General features: G+C 40.2%; 1 protein-coding gene across 6 annotated transcripts in view; it reads left to right on the top strand.

Moving 5' to 3' along the window:
- The window catches only part of sox6 (SRY-box transcription factor 6), a 129,334-nt gene extending 110,804 nt beyond the window's left edge, over window positions 1-18,530 (top strand). For 4 of the 6 annotated variants that reach the window (XM_029457991.1, XM_029458006.1, XM_029458024.1 and 1 more), the window contains 4 exons: window positions 4,762-4,867; window positions 11,584-11,757; window positions 12,712-12,928; window positions 13,776-14,082. In XM_029457991.1, coding sequence (XP_029313851.1) covers window positions 4,762-4,867; window positions 11,584-11,757; window positions 12,712-12,928; window positions 13,776-14,082 — 804 coding nt within the window. Of the gene's footprint in view, window positions 1-4,761; window positions 4,868-11,583; window positions 11,758-12,711; window positions 12,933-13,775 lie in introns of all 6 variants that reach the window. The other 2 variants (XM_029457999.1, XM_029458032.1) reach the window with 2 other exon arrangements.
- The last annotated feature ends 1,965 nt before the right edge of the window (window positions 18,531-20,495 follow it).

A 20,495-nucleotide genomic window follows, 5' to 3' on the forward strand; every position in this document is an offset into this window, starting at 1 on the left:
AAATGAGGTGATGCCCTGGCAGTACAAATGGGAAGGGAATAGCTGGCCATCTCTGCTCTGGGTGATGTTGAGGACGACTACTATAGAACAGATGCCAGCCTTTTGTGGCTGCTACTGTTGATTCTGCTGCTGCCTGCATTAGCCTTAGCAAAGGGAGAGCTCAGGGTAAAAAGAGAGCAACAGTCTGCATGAAAGGAACTGTGGGTTTACCGCATGGCTGGATGTACTTAACATTTAAATGGTTCAAAACTAGCAAAAACTACTGGAAAGCTGCAGACTTATAAATAACATTGCAACTGGTTACAATAAAAATACAAAACAGATGAGGCGCAGAGCTGTGAGGAGCTGTAGCCAGTGCAGTCTTTGTCTCCATCAGGGCTGGGACAGATTGTTGAGGGGTTTATTCTGAGACCCTCAGAGAGAAGACTCTCAGGGCCACAGACCACAGTGATGACTGACACTTGATACATAAAGCCCTGTATTGTGGTCGGAGCCATTGAGCCATTGCCTTCAACTTGCCACATACCAGGTGTGTGATATAATCAGAACTAGTTCAGCACATTATCACACATAAGTGGCTGTTTCGGGTCCTGCAGCTGTTAAAGGTTCCAATGATGAACATTTTAAAGATATGCAATCACATACTTTCCACCATGAAGGAAACGTGGATGAGATTTTACCAATAGTTTAGAGATCTTGGAAAGTAAGGAGTTACTGCTCTCAGATGTCACAGAAAGGGCTAAACATGTAATTTACTGTATATACAGTACATATATACACAGCCAAAAAAATAACCAGACTATTATATGACTTTGAGTTGGCAACTGGTAACTTTTGGAAGGAGTAAAATGTGTCATGCCTGCCAGCTGCCTGAAAGACGTTAAGCAGTTTCCTCTTTAAATAATCATTCTGATGTCAAAATGTTTTGGCGATCAAACGTGCCAATTTAATCTGTGCTTGTATTGTCAAGTTTACCTTTTTCATTTTTCAACGTGGGGTCAGATCATTTTGTACTCGAAATCACACAAATTGAATTGAAAAAAAAAAGCACAATTGATTAATTATTATGAGAGATAACAAATAATTAAGTACGTGACGATGAATTGAAATATAACAAAATTAACTAAAGCATGTTTTGGACCCAGCCCACAGTCTAGTCATATAACATGAAGCAAGGCCTGTTTCAACATATGGCACTTAAAAAAAGTATTATTTAACTATTTTTCACTATCAAAAACTGTAGAATAGATGATATCTGTTGTGATGTAGTAAGCAGTGCGTTCATTTATTATGACGTTAAATGAAAACTTTAAAACCATCTAGATTAAGACATAAGTCATTTTGCATCTATACCCAACCTAGACTGAGCAGCCTCCAAAAAACTGACCGCTGATCTGCACCGCAGTCTACCTCACTATTTTGTGTATTTTTCTTTCATCTCTATTTGAACAATCCCAGGCATATGGCTTTGCCTATAGCCTAGAGCTATTTACAAAGGAGAGAGTGAAGGAGTGTAAGGATTGGCAATGTGTTGCCTAAATATAGGGCAGGAATAGGCACAATGCACAGGGCCGTCCGCCACCCGCCTCTGCCCAGAATACACCCTGTGGGCAGAGTAGCAGGCCTCCGGCACATGTTCTGCGGCCGGCCAGATTAAAGCTTTCTTTACAGCATTGACAAGGGCTCTTTTGGGTTCCCTCGCCCAAGAAGTTAGGAAGACTCTATCTATCCTCTTTTTCCTTCTCGCTCTTCATCAGTGCCTCACCACTACACTAGACTGGCTCATGACTTCACTGGGAAGCCATGTGCTACTAGACTAAATGCATCGGTTACCAAACTTTAAAGACAAAAGACTGCAAAGGCAGGGTAGATGAGATTATTGTGGGTGGCAGTTTTCCACTACAGCTCTGAGTGCTTTGCTATAATTTTAGTTGTGGGGTGGAGAGCCGCATGCTGAAGTCATTTGAGGGAGGGACCGCGGTCGTGGTCAGAATGGGAGGGGAATAATGTGTACTGTTACATCTTTTGTTTCCTGTCTCTTTATCTTTACCTCTTCACAGCAGCATGATTTTTCTGTATTTTTCTCTCTCTCTCTCTCTCTCTCTCTCTCTCTCTCTCTCTCTCTCTCTCTCTCTCTCTCTCTCTCTCTCTCTCTCTCTCTCTCTCTCTCTCTCTCTCTCCCTCCCTCCCTGGCAGAATGGCCAGCTTCCCTAGATACTGCATGTCCTTTGCTACTTCTCTGTCAGAGTGATCAGTAAAAATTTAATGACACTATAAAATAATAAAAGTGCCATTAATTTATCACAGCACTTGATGCGTGGGCAGTAAAGAAGCATTAGTTCACTGAATATTTTCCAGCCTTAAAACAAAACCCTGATGCCGTGCAGATAATTTATGGCCCTAATTTCTACTATAAGTCTAATTCGCAGATATAAATTACCAAACTTATAACCAATAAGTATATTAAGCCCAGTATATAAAATTTTATGAAAATTTGTGGTAACTTATTGCACAGATATGTCTGAAATTAATTAGCATAGCTAACACACGGAAGGAAGGAATACTTACTGTAACTACTGCTTTATATCAAGTATATTGAATGCTGGCTCGTCTTAATTATACAGTTAATTTCTATATAACCACAAAAAACCACATGATCCTTTTTATGTCAAAGCTACCTTGAAGAATCCTCCAACAAGAGCCTCATTTAGTCTTCTTCCCAGCTGTCTAATGTGCTGATGTTCTCTAATCATATGACTTTGTATGGTGGAGAAAGAAGTTCAACGCTGAGCTAGTTATTAATGAAATCTGTTGATGGATGGGCCCTGTTCTCTTTCCCTCTCAGCCCAACGTGATGCTTAATGATCATGAGTTTATAAAAGGACTTGATTGATCAGGAGGGACCAACGAAGCGCAGAAGAGGGACGAGATGACTACTTTATTACAGACATACAGTACCCATGAACGCCGTGTCTTCCTTGTGCACTGTCCAAGTAACATCTAAAGCAGCACCATTGCCCATTCAGCTAATCGCACATCAGTCACTTTGTCATCGGGCTGCTAGCTTCTTTCATTAAGAGCAATAATGTGGCTGGGTGATGAATACAGCTCAGAGCATGTGTTGCTTTACGCAGAATGTGACACCGAGAGAGGCACCATACTCCATCTCGTCTTTACAAAGCGTCCTCTTGCCCAGCAGGGACCACCACATATGTCATAATTAGAAAACACTTAAGTAAGCAAAGGGCCGTCAGATAGACAGGCTCTAATCACAGGCCATAAGCAGGAAGTGGTTAATTGTATATCAGAATCACTCAGCTGGCCATAAATAATGACTGCTCCTTCAAGTATGATAGTTAATTGCAGTGCTCTTATTGTCTGTCGCAGGCCTTTCTTTTGAGGAATAGTTCTTGAATAAATAAAAGCATGAAAATCAAAATACTGTGAAAGACCTCAAATGGACTTTAACCATCTTCATCCTTTATCTTGTCATCTTTTTAACCCTCAAGAAAAAAGATGACAGCTAGATTTCTTAATAGTCTTCTCAGAAATGTGATGTATTTACTGATGGTTGTTGTTGTCAGCATGATTCAATTTGTTGAAGAGAGACAAAAAAAAGCCTTAAATATATATATTGTTTTACAATGTTTTAATACCTTCTCCATTTAGTGGGGGGGAGAAAACGTCCCTGTGGGGAAAAGTGAAAAAACAACAAAATGGTGCAATGCATTACAAAGAAGGGGCTAAAAGATTAATGTGTGTGTTGGTGTCGGTGTGAGTGGCAGGGGAGCTGTTAGTATTGTGTGGGGACTCTACCTGAGGATGTGTTTGGGCAGCCTGTGATAGGCATGTTTAGAAAAGAAAGAGGCAGAGGTCAGTGCAGACAGTACATCTTTGGCAGAGATTGAACGCTCACCCTGGGAGTAAAACAAATGCTTTTTTTTCTGAATGGTGGCAACATGCCTGCTTTTAGTGTCATCCAGGCGAAACCTGGGTAGGGGGGGAGGATTATTTGTATCATGCGGAGTCAAAGTGTCCATCTTCTAGTTGAGTCTTTAGAGAGGAAGACAGCCCTTTGCTAATGCCCTGTGTATTCACTGAGGAAGTAGGTCATTCAACAATGGAGCCAGCAGCAGTCGGCACTCTCCCCTTGCATAATACATTAAGTGTAATGTGCAGCAACTATTCAGAGGCCCCCCCGAAAGCTGTTATTTTATTCTGTAAATGCACACGGACATGACATTTAATATTGTCACGGAGTGCTGAATGACAGGGTTTCATTGTGCGTCAAGTACAACATGATGCCAAGTTTAATCTGAGCACAAAGCGACATGACAAACGAGAAAACACGGTGTGTTCTCTAAAGCATGAACTCTGAATAAATGATGGGCGCTGAGCTCTGGGCACTGTAGACTGGAAGGAGAAGATTACAGAGGAAAATCTGAGCATTGCAAAGAGGGCCACGGCCCCATTGTGTGCTTCGGATCACAAAGTATCCTTCTGTAAATCTATTTACAGCACCCCTGGCCCTCACTGTCTCTCTGCCTCCTGTCATCCATTATAGCAGCTGCTGAATAGAGAGATGAGAGAGGAAAAAGCTACATCTAGCTCATGTCAAAAGAGCAGCTCTTCAAAAGAACCTCCATTTACCAAAGACACTTTTTTCCTTTTCAAATTTTCAGATTCCTGATGGGGTTATTTTTACAATTCTATCACTGTATGTGCTTGTTCGTGTACCTGACTGTTTGTGTTTCCCTGCAGGAGAGGGCGCATTTTGAGAGCATCGGGCACCACCTCAGCAAGCTGGGTGAGGAGGGGAAGATCGGCCACAGAGTTATTGACCTCACCAGGCCAGAGGATCTGGATGGTAAGGCCATATTTGGATTTCTCTCTTTTTTTTGTTTTTAAATCGCACATAATTGTAATTGACGGCCTGTACATCAGATGATTTCCTCGTAATCCATTCAAATTCTCTAAAAGATACTGTGAATTCTTTGCTAAAGACTTAATGTTGAGTGGATTCTCTATGGACTGATATGCTATACTTTGAAAGCAAAAGGAGTTTTGATGGCTGATAAAGTCCTCTATTCCATGTGGCTATGTGTCTGAGTTCTGAATGCTAGAGCGTATGTGTGTGCAGAAACATGCGCGTATGTGTGAGGGAGATGTGGGGGTTGGGTTGAATGCCGTTTGAAATGAGCCGTGGCTCCGAGGTTTTCACAGGTAGGTGAGCGGAGGACAAGGGTGCCTGAGGACAAAGCTGGCTTTTTTCCAAGCTCGGCTCCTGTTGCTGTTGTGCTTGTTTGAGGTCCCGGGCACAAGGGTGTAAATTTGGGTCGCACCAGTGTGACAAAGCGTCATCTCCCTTTGTGGCTGCTGGTTCCTACACAGGAGCAAGAAGTACCTCAGTGCACCAATGTTTGTCCAACATAAATATTTGTGGCAGTTTCCATGGCACTTCAGAGCCAGAGCAAAGAGGAAAATGGTTCTGACTCAACTTTGATGCCTCAAAAAGTCTCAAAGCAGAAGGATAGATATTTCTCAGGACAATGTAACCCATCAACATCTTTAAATAACATCTTAGACACATTTCCCGTCACTTTTAGAAATAAATGCTCTTTCATAATTAGTTCACATAGACAAAAAATATTTTTTTACTCCCCATAAAAAAACATTTACCAACTTCAAAGCAAATGTCTAGTTTCACATCACACCCAATTTTGAAGATGAGAAATAGAGGTGCATTTAGTGGATTCATCGACATGTGAGCCGCAGCAGCATATCCCAACCCACCCGTCTGACTCCTCGGACAGATGTGCTTCCAGTGCTCATTCCCCCAGTGGGAATCTTCTCTCTGTGGCTACTGTGGAGTCGGGACTGAAACACACCAGGGCAGTTGTGTCCTTTTAAGTCCTGCATAGGGCCGAGGGAAAGGCTTGCGCCAGACGCCTCACATCAGTGTTCCCAGTGGGCTATGGATTAGGAGCAAGTAGAGGTTAGAGGAGAGGAGAGGTCCTCTTCCCAGGGGGAGATGGCTGGGAGCCGGGGCAGTACACATAACTCAAAACACACAGTTAGCATTTCTTCTCTTTCACCACAAATATATATGTCTGTCTCTTTCAGCTTCACCAACAGGAAAACACATACGGTTGAATGATGTGAAGCAGAATTTTATGATGTGAACCACAAAGTGTTTACTCTTCTGAGAACATGTTTACTTTTGAAATCCTTGTTGTGAGGATTTTCTGCTCCCTGACCCAATCAAGGCTTGGCTCCCTGGTATACCTTGATATATAGAAACATACAGTATCCATCTAATTGCAGCTTATGTGTGCTCTATTTAATAACCAAGAAAGCTCCCATTTGCTGATTGCATGTCAAAGGTCTTTCTTTATGTCAAGCTTAAATAATACAGTTGTTTAAATAATATTTAAAAGATAATATTTCAACACGTAGTAAGCATCTGCTTTACATTAAAATATAGTCATATAAATGTATAATATAGTTATACTTCACCAAGATGTTTACTTATTAACTGAACTTAGCCCATTTTTAACCCAAACATCTGGAAGTCTTTTGACCTGACAATTAAGAAAATCAATTCTTATTAAATATACTTTATAAATGAATAACCTTTTGGGGCCGTTCTGGTACAGACGGAGGGGATCTAATTTTAAATCTCCTCTGTATTTCTTCACACTATTCCTCAGTAGTTCAGAACACACTGCACACACTTTACCGAAAAAGGAAAATTACTGGGCGTACCTCCCAGCCCTTACATAGGGTGTGAAAGCGCCCTGGTGTTTCGCAGCTTTCCCTCCAGAACAGAGCGGCCACATTGAGTAGACCCAGTGTGTACAGCGGACTTCTGTCATCACAGCAGTTCACAGAAAGCTTTAGGTTGCTTAAGCTAATATTTGCAAAGCATGCAGCAACCAAAGTCCTAACGACTTGGAAAAAAGTGGCAAAGGAATGGAAATAGATAGGATTTCCTTCATTTTACAAAGCCACAAGCCACACGCATGAACCCACCGCAAATTCATTAGGTCTTTTTAAGCTCGGAAGAAAACATCACAAAATACCACAAAGGCCTCAGCCCAGCCAGGCCCTTTGTTCATTCGCATATGGCAGTATAGAGTTGCTTTGTAACTGAGGTTTTGTGTTTGTCTAAACCGCCACCATCACTGAGAGTCCGCAGAGAACAAAGAGGTTGTTGAGAGATGTGTGGAGGCAGGAAACAGAATTAATCTAAACGCCCAGTGCGATGATATCAACCGTAGAGTGAGAAAAAGATGGGGCTTTAGCCAAGCAGTGTCTCTAACAATGTCCTCGTGGAATAGGATGAGAAGAACAGTAGTGTTGCATTGTTGTGACTTTGATGGGTTTCGGTAGCTCGAAGCTGTTTTGTATTAGTTGATTGTACGAAGAGGTTTTTGTTGTTGTTTTTCTTGCACTGTGAGGCCGTGGGAATCGAGCTCTGGCTTTTATTGCTGAGGAATTTTCCTAGAAGAAAGCTTAGTTGAGGATGCTCAGACATAATGATTTATCAAGTGACAACAACAATAGCTGAATAGGTCAACACAATCAATAAGAAAGTTCTGTTTTGTCGGAAAATACAAATTTACCCCCAATAGGAAACAATTATGTGTGTGTGTGTGTGTGTGTGTGTGTGTGTGTGTGCGTGCGTGCGTGCGTGCGTGTGTGCGTGTGCGTGCGTGTGTGTGTGTGTGTGTGTGTGTGTGTGCATCTGGGATGTTGTGAAAGATTAGACTCCACGTTTAGGCTAAATGCATATGAGAGGGGATAGAGGAGACAAAAGTAAAAGCAATAGGCTACATGTTGCAACAAGTAGGCCGTTTGTTTCCAAGTTCCCATGAGCACACACTAATACAACAAACACACACAAGTGCTCTAAAAAACTCAAATCATCCTAACTGGAAAAGGGGAAAAAAGGATTGACATGTTATGAAAGGGCTTATATCACTTGTAATTTGTAATGGTTTAATTAGCATGCTATGAGATCAGGCTAGAACAGTGGCACTGAGCGCTGTCTCCTGTCTGTCCATACACATTAATCTTGCCTGATCCTGCTCTGAGGGAGAGGCTCTATTGTCAGTAGTAAATGCCTTCAGTCAGAGGTGTTAGATTTGATCCCAACAGGGAGGGCTTGGCAGGTTTGCGTAATTGTTGCCTGCTCAGTGAGGCTCATCCTCTTGAGCGGATTCCTGGGTGACATTATGTGTCTGCCCGCAGAACAAAGATGAGTAAGGAGGAGAAAAGTGGGGACGGCTGGGACAGTGCTACCCTCTGGCTTGGTACATGGTCGAGTCTGAGCCTGCAGCACACAGGTGTAATAGGTTTTTGGGCCTCACTACATTCTCTCTTTATTTCTCTCCCTTTTTGCTGCTTCGTCCATACCAGCTTATCCTTCTCCAATTTATTTGTACAACCCACCCCCCATCCACACACACACACACACACACACACACACACACACACACACACACACACACACACACACACACAATCATTCTTTCTCACTGTAATTCATGCTGCTCATCTGCAGTGTTTCCAGGGGAGACAAATTAAAAGGGGATTCTCATATCGCTCTGTCACACTTGAGCTGCGGGCCTCATGAATCACAATAAATTCTATTAAGCAGCACTCCCTCTGTTGCGCTCCCTTCCCCAGCTACCACCCAGGGGGCCTGCCCCAGTCACTGCTAAACATCTGTGTTTATTTACACAATCACACACCTAACTAACTGATTCCTAAATGTCCTGCACCTCCTGGAAAAAAATGTTAATGCTCATTTGCAAAGTGTCAGACCAGTGTCATGATTTTCAATGAAAAGACAGAAACAATGTTGCAGTAAATTGCATGTTGCAGCTTCTAGGGATTTGCTGAGAGCGGCAGCTAACGCGCAGGATGCCTCTGATTAAGTCATATATATTACGGGGGCTGAATAAGGGGCTAAATGTATCTACCCATGATGCATTGCATGCTTATATTATAGAAAGCCAGCCTCCCAACTCTGTACTGTAATGTTCATACTCTAATCAGAGAGATTACAGTAACAACTTTAATATTAATTCAGGTCAAATGTCAAGCTCTGTGTTAGGATGTTGGTTTTCCAGAGGCAGCTTTAAGTCTGAGTCAACCTGATACCTTCATAACTTTGTTCTTTACAAATCGAGGACCACACCATTCACCTGCTGCCTCGGTACGGGAGAAGATGATGTAACACTGCTGTTGTTAATTTCCACGGCTTTCTGTAGCATCAGAGAGGCACTTTTCTATGTGCCATCATGTGAGCAAAAAACCATGCCTCATCTGGTTTCCCTCCAATGAACCAAGTCACGTGGCTGGTTTCCTGGTTAACTATGGATGTGGCACTAGCTGATGGCGGGCGGTTGTTTTGTCCCCCTCTCTGTAAGAAGCTCACCTCTGCCCGTATGCATGCACACCAGTATATAAATTGCTGAATCAGTGTCAGTGATAGAGTAATGGCACGGGAGGCATCGTAAATTACAGCAAGCGATCCCGGGGCGCAGACACTGGCTGTCGTGTCTGAGTGAGCGCTGCGCTCCTGAGCTAATGAATACCTTCATCTGGCCCCGGCAGTCAGCAGATTGCCCCGCGTTGATGGATACTGTCAGCCCTCCGCCACACCACATTTCATTGCACAATAAACATGGTTGTCAAAACCAAACAAAGTGAAATCAATTCATCCTGTACAGTGAGTGCATGCTAAATGAAATTAACGTACTGTGGGGTTCGGTGGCAGCAAAGGTAGTGTATTATTTCTGAATTCATGATGGCTTTAGGGCCTATAGACTTCTAGGAGGCAAAAGCAAACAGTCACAACAAGCGCAGTTTTTGTGTCAATGAAAGTGACTTAAAGCATCTCTTAAACATTCTGATGTAGAGTTTTTGTGCATCCTGTATGTGTGTAAGTATGTTTATAATGTTTTAGTAGGCCATGTATTATTTAATTAAGATACTAAGGAAAGGCAAGGGTTTCGCAGATTAGGCTTTCTCTATAAGCATCCTATTAAAGATGATTATATGAAAGAAAAAAGAAAAGAATAGTCTCTAATCAAAATATATAATTAACTATTTGGTACTTAATACTTGAAAATGAATAATTTTTTTAATACAAAAACTAATTAGTACCGAGTGAAACAGGTTTCCTAGTGGGCAGCGCGACCTCAAACATTGTCTGTGATCAGGAACCACACCTCCACCTCTGTTATACTGGAGGTCGCTGTGTGCTCCTTCACTACAGCATCTGTGTGTGTTTGTGTGTGTGTGTGTGTGTGTGTGTGTGTGTGTGTGTGTGTGTGTGTGTGTGTGTGTGTGTGTGTGTGTGTGTGTGCATATATTGCCTCTTCCCTACTTGTCTCCTATCATACTTTTGCAAAGAAGACACGCTTTTCCAAAGTGTAGCCACTCAAACTCTCGAGGCTGAAGATGATGCAGCAGCAGCTTCAGTGATTAGAGCAAAGTGAGGTTTTTGTGGATTTGGAATTAATGTCTCTGCACAGCCCTCCATTACTCATTAAGAGTTTGATTTTGTTTATCAACTGAAATAATAATAGAAATCAAACCCCAGGTAACGTGTGCCAAGGCTGCAAGTGGAATGGTCTAATGAGAAGGCTTCACATGTGGATGATGAAATATGCATGAGTCATCCCAAGCTTTCTTTTCCAGATTTGAGATCATTAAAGATGTATCGTAGCATATGGAAGGCTTTTTTTGTCTTATTTTTCAAGCCTTGTTTATCAACATGTTTTTGTTTGTTTAAATATTCATACTGCTTTTATTTAATTCTTTCACATCTTACATATAAAAGGAAGCAAATGCGCATGCAAACAGAAATCATTATCAGCCTGATGTACAGTTTAATACTGAGAGAAACTCTCTTATGCTGATTGTGAATGCCCTGATTGAGAAACAGCACTTTGCAGAATCGGCACAGTCTCTCATCGCAAATGTGGAGGGAAAACGAGAGAGTGAGAAAGAAAGGAAGGAAAAAGAAAAAGAGTTAAGCAGGAAGGAGAGAAGGCGGAATGGCGTGCATGAATTTATTTGTGCATATATATATGTTAAAATTTACTTCTTTTTTTTTTGACTGCCTCAAGTCCCATATTTGTTATTTATGTTTGCATTCTTGCACTTTTTATGGACACTATGAACGTCAAATTGAAATGTATGTGGTTGAGTAGAGTGTGAACATTCTTGCAGACAAAATATTTAACTGTCATTGAAGTCCGAGGTCTTCCTCTTTTGGTTTTGGATAGACCTGAGTATAAGTTGAAGAGCGTAGCTCCCGCTTAAACTGACATTGTATGTGTCGCTTTTATAGCACATAAAATACAAGCCTGTCAAGTCTACCCCCTTTGTAGCTCAGCACTCATCTGAAACAATGTTCATGATGATGACAGTCGATGGAGAGTTTGAACTTGGCTCGTCATTTAATCAATGTTGTGACTCTTCTTGTTCCTGCTCTGGCTATTCCAGAGTCCAGGGAAGTAAATGGTTCTGCAGACAATCATCAACCCTATTATTGTTGTCCAACAGGAGGCGCTGGATCTGCTGAGGCACGAGTCTTCAGGGAAACCCGAGGAAGGAACAACAACGAGCCCCACATTAAAAGGCCAATGAATGCATTCATGGTGTGGGCCAAGGATGAGCGGCGCAAGATCCTCCAGGCCTTCCCTGACATGCACAACTCCAACATAAGCAAGATTTTGGGTAAGACCTTTTAAATCTTGTCACTCCAGCAAATATGTCAAGGTACCATTCTCCTAAGACATAATACCACCGATAAAGGACATAAAAATTATCTTTGCAACACTTTAGTGCTTTATTATCATTTGTAAGCCATTGGCGAATGAAATTGACAACAATATGTTGTCATGTACCCAACAGCGTTCTTTATTATCCATTTAGCATCTTCCATTCCTGCCTCTGCACCTCTCACCCTCCAGCTGAACAGAAGCATTTAACTCTTTTGCTGTTGACAATAGTGATGAACTTGCAGTGTTTACAGTTCATAGTTAAAAAAAGAAGTTCTTTCATGACACTGTCGAGGTGACATTCTGACAGCATTTTGAACATTTAGATCAATAGGTTAATTGCTTTAAGTATAGTTGATGTGACAAAGTAGCAAGCATCTGAAGGAGGAGGGTGTGTTATCTCATAGGCCACTGTCAGGTCACCACAGTATACAGATGGATTTATAGCCCATCACTAGCATAAGTGTTTGTCATGAAAAATGACAGAGGCTAAATAGGTCTCGTCCCCTCAGCATTGGAGTCCATACATCAGAGCTGTTAAAAGTGCCGTCATCTAGTACCTAGAAGGACACTTCACAGAGCTGCAATATTTACTACACTAGCTTGTTGTTCCTTACTGTTTGACATCGAAGCATGTCTCTCGTCTCAAATAATGTGCATGTGCAGGGATATCAATAGGCTGGTGTGGAATAAATGAACAATCATGATTTGCTAGAAAACTTCTACCCTTATTAAGTACAGTTCAGTGTTAGAGTAAGCTTTGACCAAATATGGTAAAGTGTATGTCCCTAACACTGTATGACACAAATGATTATTTTAGGATAACATCATGGATTACTCTTTAATCACTATCAGTTATCAAAGCTGCTTTATCCCCCATACTGAACACTAAATGTACTTTGTTGCGCAGGTTCCCGGTGGAAGTCCATGACTAACCAGGACAAGCAGCCATTCTACGAAGAGCAAGCCCGTCTGAGTAAGCAACACCTTGAGAAGTACCCAAACTACAAGTACAAGCCACGGCCTAAGAGGACCTGCATTATCGACGGAAAAAAACTCCGCATTGGAGAGTACAAGCAGATGATGCGCTCACGGCGACAAGAGATGAGACAGTTTTTTACTGTGGGGTAGGTGCGCAATCATAAATCTCACAATCTTACCACACTAACACACAGACAATCTGTAAACATAGCAACTGGACTGTATTGTTTTGCCTCCTTAAATCTTCTTCTCATACAATGTAAGCATTATTTCCAAGTGTAAGTGTTGAGCTAACCTCTACTGTATTGATAGACAATGGCCTGGCATGAGTGTTTTTTCAATAGCTGTGATTTAATAATTTTAGACAATAGCAGTCTGCCAATAGAGCATGAAGTGCAGACATTATTACAGGATATGAGCTTTAAGTATAGACTTGCAGAAGCCTGGAGGGCAGCAGTCTGAAGCTTAACACTTTAATTTACTGTGTGTGGTTAGCAGGAGAACCCTTCTCCAGGTGTTCCCATGTCAGTCATAAGCTTCAGCGGCTGGAGAATCAATCATCCAGCGCAACAGCAGACAAGAGCAGCGCTAACCACGTATTGGTTTTATGTCACCAATAAAATGGGTAGTGTTTCTGAACAGCTCAAGACAGGAGCTGTCAGGAAGGAAAACCTCTTTTCCCAAATCCTTTTCACAGAGCTGCTGTCTTTAAAGCACATTACTGTGGGAAATCCCTAATCCAACCATCAAAAAAAAATACAATAGCCTGTATTTATATATATATATATAGGTTTTTTCAGACTATCCGAAGCAGCTCTCTCTCTCTCTCTCTCTCTCTCTCTCTCTCTCTCTCTCTCTCTCTCTCTCTCAGCAACACTTTTGGCATTCGTTCCATCAGTTTTTTTTTTAATCGGTTTGGAAGAATTTATCTCAAAAGTAAGTCATGAGAGAGAAGGGTGGTGTATTAATATTATCTTGTTCTCCTACATCCAGACAGCCACCACAGATTCCCATCACCACCACCGCCAGTATGGTCTATCCTGGGGCCATCACCATGGCGACCACCACACCCTCACCTCAGATGACATCAGAGTGCTCGAGTGCCTCGGCAAGTCCCGAGCCAGCCATTCCTGTCATTCAGAGCACCTACAACATGAAGCTAGAGCCCAGTCCCATGGCAAATAACAGTGTGCCGGCCAATGGCGAGGATATGATGGACATGTACGAAGATTTTGAGGATGAGCCCAAATCAGACTATAGTAGTGAAAATGACACGCAAGAGCCAGTCAGCACCAACTGAGACCTCTTTAATGGAAGAGGCCAATGCAGACACAACACTCATACAGGAGGATGCCTGAAGGGCTGGTTTGATCTGAGGGAGCGAAAGAGCAAAACAAAACAAAACTACACCACAAAAGGTTTAAAAGTGTTTTTAAAAAATATATATAAAAAAAATAACAATGTATCATTTAGGAGCCAGCATGCAGATGTGGCTTCGTCAGAATCAAAAGCTATTTGGTCTTAAGTGTTTCTTCAAGTGTGTGAAGCAGTTTGGTTGTGGTAATTTAGATTTTTGTTTTTTATGTCATTGTTTATTTTTTCATTGTGAACATGGACATTTACACAATTAGGTCATTGCCTAGAACAAAAGATAGCACTTGAAATTGAGCATTTGATATGAACCTATAATTCTTACAGTCCTTTACCTTGTTTTTCTCTTCAATTAGATGATTTTGATATATTGCATAACTGTTCAAGATGGGAATATTATTCTCACTCAGGTATAGTGTGCCAGCCAACAGCTTGTGAATGTTTTTAATCAATAATTAATTATTACCAGTACAAAATATCTCAATTCATATGGAGTAATTCCAACTTATTACAGAGGGAAATTACATATTATTATTATTATTATTATTATTATTATTATTATTATTATTATTATTATAATTATTTGCGTTTTTGTTGTTGTCATTATTACACAAACTGCATAATTTAGTGCAGAAGTGCCAAACATTTCAAGTTGTTTCTAAAAATCTGTAAAGTCTTTTGGGAGAGGCTTTGTGACTCTTGGACAATCTCTTGATCTCTTAATACAGCTTCATTATCCAGTCTTTCTTTAATTCACCCTAACAGAATAAACAAATGAAACTCAGGAACTTGGAGGCAGCAGGCTCTGCAGGAGGTTACAGTATGCGACATCTTTGAGTGGTAGCTTGTGATGCTAGCCGTTCTCCAGGGAGCCCAATGCAGTGATCATCAATGAAAGCGGCCAGCCCTTTCATTTCCTCATCCCAGTCCACACAGAGCACAGTGGCGTCCTTAACTCATTTCCAGCTCTGCAACCCAGTCTGAATCACCAAGTTCTTAATCAGAGTGATTGTAATCAGGCCAGAATGCTAAAGGGCCAAAGGCCTCCAATCTGTGGGATTGGAACAGCAGCGAAAGGCAGATTTGGGGGCATTACAATCTCAAATTGATGTTGTACAATGTGTAGCTACAGTACATTTAAACGATTTAGCCCCATTTGGACGGCAAGTTTAAAGTCTTACGTCTTAGAACTTTTTCAATCTTAATTCTTTTTAGACATTGTAAATCTTAAATTGACACTAAGACGTCTTAAAGTAGAGCACGGTCAGAGGGTTGATGCAATGACTTGATTACTGCCGTAGTCTTAAGAGGAGTGACAGTTTATGAGGATATTTATAAACTTGAGAGAAGAGAGGCTAAAATCATATGTTTGTTTCTTAAATTACCTCGTCATATACACATGACATAGGTAACTTAAAACACTGATTTTTGCAATAGGGCACTTATACAATTCTTATTCTGTCAACCTTGAGCCTTATGTTGTTAGTTTTAAATAATCTTATCAGCACTTAACGGTTTCATTTAAAACATGCAGTGACTCAGAAACAAGGGGCGCAAAGTCTCTATCCTAATTTCAGCCAAAAAGCTGACAAGTGGTGACCTTCTGGAGACTGCAGCTAGATAAAGCAAGGCCTTGATGTTGAGGCTCAGATCCTCTTTACAGGGCAGAAGGTCTAAGTGGCTCCCCTCCCTGCCATGCCCTGCTCTGACCCCTGCCCGTGGCAACCTCAGCACCCAGGGGGCGCCATCTGGCCCAGAGAAGGAGAAAACACCAGGGAGGGATGGGAAACAATAAAAATGGGGTGTGTGTTCCTCATTGTGCTCTCCATCAAAGTGCTGGTAGTAAGGCCTCAACAGGGCTCCCACCCTAGCCCAATCACCAGGCACTGGCGAGCAGATGGAACAAGTACATCAAGCTGTGGGGGATTATTAAAATGACTGACGACTGGGTATCATCTGAAATACAGCATTATTAATGCATGAGTCCAGCAATTCCCCTCTCTTGCCCTTGAACCTGTCCATTTCAGAAAGAGTACAGAGCTTTTTAAAGGATCTGAATGGCTGGTCACTGGCTTTAACTGCTCAAGATCCCCACTGCTGGTCACTGCATTCTCTCCTAGCTCTAATTGGTACAGATGGCTCTATATATCTCTTACTACGCAATCATCTTCTGCACTCGTATTGTTAATATCAGTGCTGGCTTGCGTTGTTTTTACTTTTTGGAAGCATTTATATTAAGTCTTGTAGGTTTTTTTTTAGCTACCCCATTCATAATTCCTGTTTTATTTTTTTGTCTCCATCACATCTTTTCTCCAGTGTTCTCGTTTTGAGGTACACACTATTTTAAAGATGCTCTCCTACAAACAAACCCAAGTGACTTTCCCTTCCAAGTCAACCTGTTTGGTATTTTAAAGCTGTTTGCTCCTGTTTGCTGGTGGTTAGATTGATTTGTATGTGATTGTAAATATGTTCATGACCATGCCACACTGCTTTGGTTGGCTGGCAGTTAAAAAGGACTCATCACGGAACTGAAACTTGACTGTGCTTATACAGCAAAAAAAAAGACAAAAAAAAAAAAGAATGAAAAAAATGACAAGAACTCATGAGGAGATGATGTTTCATAAGTGTTATAAGCACTGGATATAAATTGTATTTTTATCAATTCTGATTAATGTGAAGCTGTTTGAGGAAAAACACCATGAATTAACAAAATTCCCCAGTTGGACTCAAGTGGGTTTGCTCTCACAGTTGCCAGATTTGAGTCATTTTTTGTCTACTTATTTTGTTTATTTATGCAAAGACTCATGTGATGAATGAACACTTTGTTTAAGCTTCAGGGCTGCCTAGAGGAGAGACTCAGCACAAGAAAGTGAGCAGAAAATTTAACAGCAGGCTCGGTCAGCCGTCAAACACCAGACTTCAGACTTCAGTGCATTGTATATTGTATTTGAAACTGTAGAGTATCAACATATTGTATTTATTATTTGCCACTGCTGGCTCTAAAATTGTCAGTAAAACAACAACATGGACAATCAGAGAAACAGAAGAAAAAAAAAACATGTTTGAGGAATTGGAGCTAAAAAAAAAAAAGTTTTCAGTGAATTCACCATCTCATTTAGATTCTATTGTAAATATAACATAGGAAATATATTTTTGTTCATTAGTGAAGTTTAAGTTATGTATTTGGCTGTTCTATCTTATTTTTTATGTTTTATTTTTGTACGTGGTTTCATGTTTTAAAAACCTGACAAGTCACTGTACCTCATGTAGATGCTGAATTTCTTCTGCTTATTGAAAGAGAGCAGTATTGGACCTGAGACAGAGAGAAGCACCTCACTTGCTTATTTTTTGATGACTATTCAAAGAACCAATCAAAATTAAAAAGCTGTACTCATTAGACTTGTTAACATAGGAGTCATTACAAGTAAGGTACTCAATCAAACAACAGGCACTTGATGTAAAATAATGATTCAATAATTTGTGTCCAATCATGATACAATCTAAATGGTATGCTGTATATCCTCACTTGTGTTTTGTGTTTATTACAGCACTCATAGTTTGTGGCAGATTTCTTACGAGGAGCTGTCGCCATCCTAAATAATCTGCATGCATTTGGCTTGCATTCACATTACCATAATAAACAAAGGAAAAGGTGTTTTCTCATGATTGTTTCAAACACAAGTGATGTTCATTATTTTATTTTTGTGAAAAGGTGGGAGCGTGCAAATATTTATTTGTTTTTAATGTGGCAAAATGCACCAACATTGTGCATTCTTCTTAGTTAATTCTCTCCTTGTCATCTTTTTGTATGTTGCTGACTTTTAATGAACATGTTCATGACTATCCAGCCGTCTGCAAATGTAGCCCTCACAATTGTTTTCTCTTAATCCACTTGCAATGGTTTGAACGAACAACTGAAGACAAAAGCTTGTACGCTGTTTCAACATTACTTACTGTAATTCAAAAAAAAAATTCTGTCTGAACTTTGTGATGTATATGGTGGGAATGTTCTCTGTGTTAATTTAATCAGCACAATTCACTGACATGCTGGACTGACATGCTAGCTGCTGTTCAGAAGTGTAAAATTGTTGTTCAGAGCAACATTTATAGTTGTCTTTGGTACTTTGCTTTTTAGAGTTGTCTCTCAAGCAACACTGTGTGTGGCTCTTCTATCACTGGAGTCGTCGTTTTGAAATTGCTGGCAGCCCGATACAATTTTCTGCGTAGAATTTTTTTGTTTTTTTCTGGCTGGTACCTAGGCCCATGGCAAGTATTGTTTGGGTGTTATTAGAGAAAATGAAATACATAGTGTCTGTTGCTGCTTTAAAAAAAAAAAAAAAAGTTTATGTCTGAATATGTAAATAGTTTATCATAATATCTTGTACAGTCCAATGTAAAGTTTTTAATTCAACTTAAAAAAAAATGTTGCCATCACATTTGTGTTCACTTCTTTATACAGTACAAAAGATTGATTATTTGCTAGGGATATTATTGCTTAAAAAGAAAAAAAAATGAAAATGTTATTACATTTTTTTTATGTTTGTTTTGTTTTGCTTGGCTTCAAAGTGTACACCAGCAAGTCTTTGGTTTCCATGTGCAGTATTGACGTGAGGTAAACTTAAGGTGAATAATTTTACAGTGGTGTGTGTGGAGAACAGTCTCCTCGGCTTTGGTAGTATTAATTCACTATATCAAGTAAAAACAAACCAATGAGTGACACATTTGGGTGCATCTAGGCACCGTAGACATGTGTATACTGTATATGATTAAATTATCCCCGCAGGATCAATTCAGGCATATTATAATGTAACACTATTTTCTGTATGTCTCAGTCCATTGTAACAATGCAACAGTGGGATGGATAACTGCCTGTTTAAGCTCATTTACCTCAAGAATTTCTTCCTTTTCTGTAAAGAGACAGAAATTGTGTTACAGAAAACTTCTCCCATCACTCCATCTTTTGTACTGCTGTTGACACCTACAAATTAAAGAGACATTTTGTTTTAAGATTTGAGTAATTAATTTAATTGTGGAGGCATTCATCGTGTTATTTATTCTTGTTTGGGTGTTTTTCTGAAATGTGAGAAAACAGAGGGGTTGGAAAAGTATAAATCAAATGGTATCGGCTTATTTTAGTCCACATTTGAGAAGTTAACCCATCACATACATTATAATTAAGTCTATTGCTCAATATTGTACATCCGTGCCGTGTCCTTGCTTAGTGTAAATACATTCCTACTATTAAATAATTACAAACCTTTGATTAATGAAAACATTTGTACTATCAGAATACAGGAAGTCATTCATACATGTACAGGTCAGTTATGCCTAAGAGTATACGTATCTATAATTGACTATAAGCAAACAAAAAGTACAATTGAACATCACAATTGTTATTGTGAGAAAAAAAACATTAATTATACCTGAATATAAATAATAATATATATTGTACCATAATATAATATGATATGATATAATATTATAGTGCAAATGTTGCTGGAGGCCTATACACACTGAATTTAAATAGATTTTCAATAGAAGGTTGACGCTTCTATTATTTTTTTCCTTTTGACCCGTTTATGATGTCATGGTAGAGACCACCTGCATGACACTTTTTGTGCCATGTTTCCAAGGGCTGATGTTTTACATACGCACTGAAAGAGGCATGTGATTCATGAATATTTTACTATAACATTGGTGAAACAAAACGTACCCAGAAGTTTAATTTCTGTGCTATTAACACATAGTAATAGCTTGTATCTATTAGCTATATCTAATAGCTTGTTAGTACAATCTGATCACTAAACATGTCATTTTATCAAAGCTTGTATCCTGAATGCAAACCGTTCTCTCATGTGTGGAGAGAGAGTCATCTGGTAATTTACTGTAGCCTGAATTATCCGCAAAAGTACATATTAGTACCTGGTAGTACAGGACTTAAAGGGATACTTCACACATTTTTTACCTTGGCTTGAGAACAATTGAAATCCTATCCACGTGATCATGAGGATCTGCAAGGATCAGTGTGACACAACAATCAGCTGCGAATGTCCACATGTAACACAACATTCATGGCCACACAGACCAAATATGCCAACCAACATGTGCTCACACGTTTGTGTATGCAGACACCCAATGTATTATCAGGAATAGGCATTTACATTTTGACATATTTGACTGGCAAATCCTTGCTCTAAAATGTTGCATTTTGTTGCAGCACAAGTCATTCTCTGTTGGGACCCGCGCTGAGACAACACAGTTGTCTCATTCATATGAACGAGGGGGCTGAACGTTGTTTTTTCAAACTTTAACTGCTAATATCGGGCTGAACACAGCCTTAGT

Source organism: Cottoperca gobio, chromosome 3 (assembly GCF_900634415.1).
Source record: "Cottoperca gobio chromosome 3, fCotGob3.1, whole genome shotgun sequence".
NCBI lineage: Eukaryota > Metazoa > Chordata > Actinopteri > Perciformes > Bovichtidae > Cottoperca > Cottoperca gobio.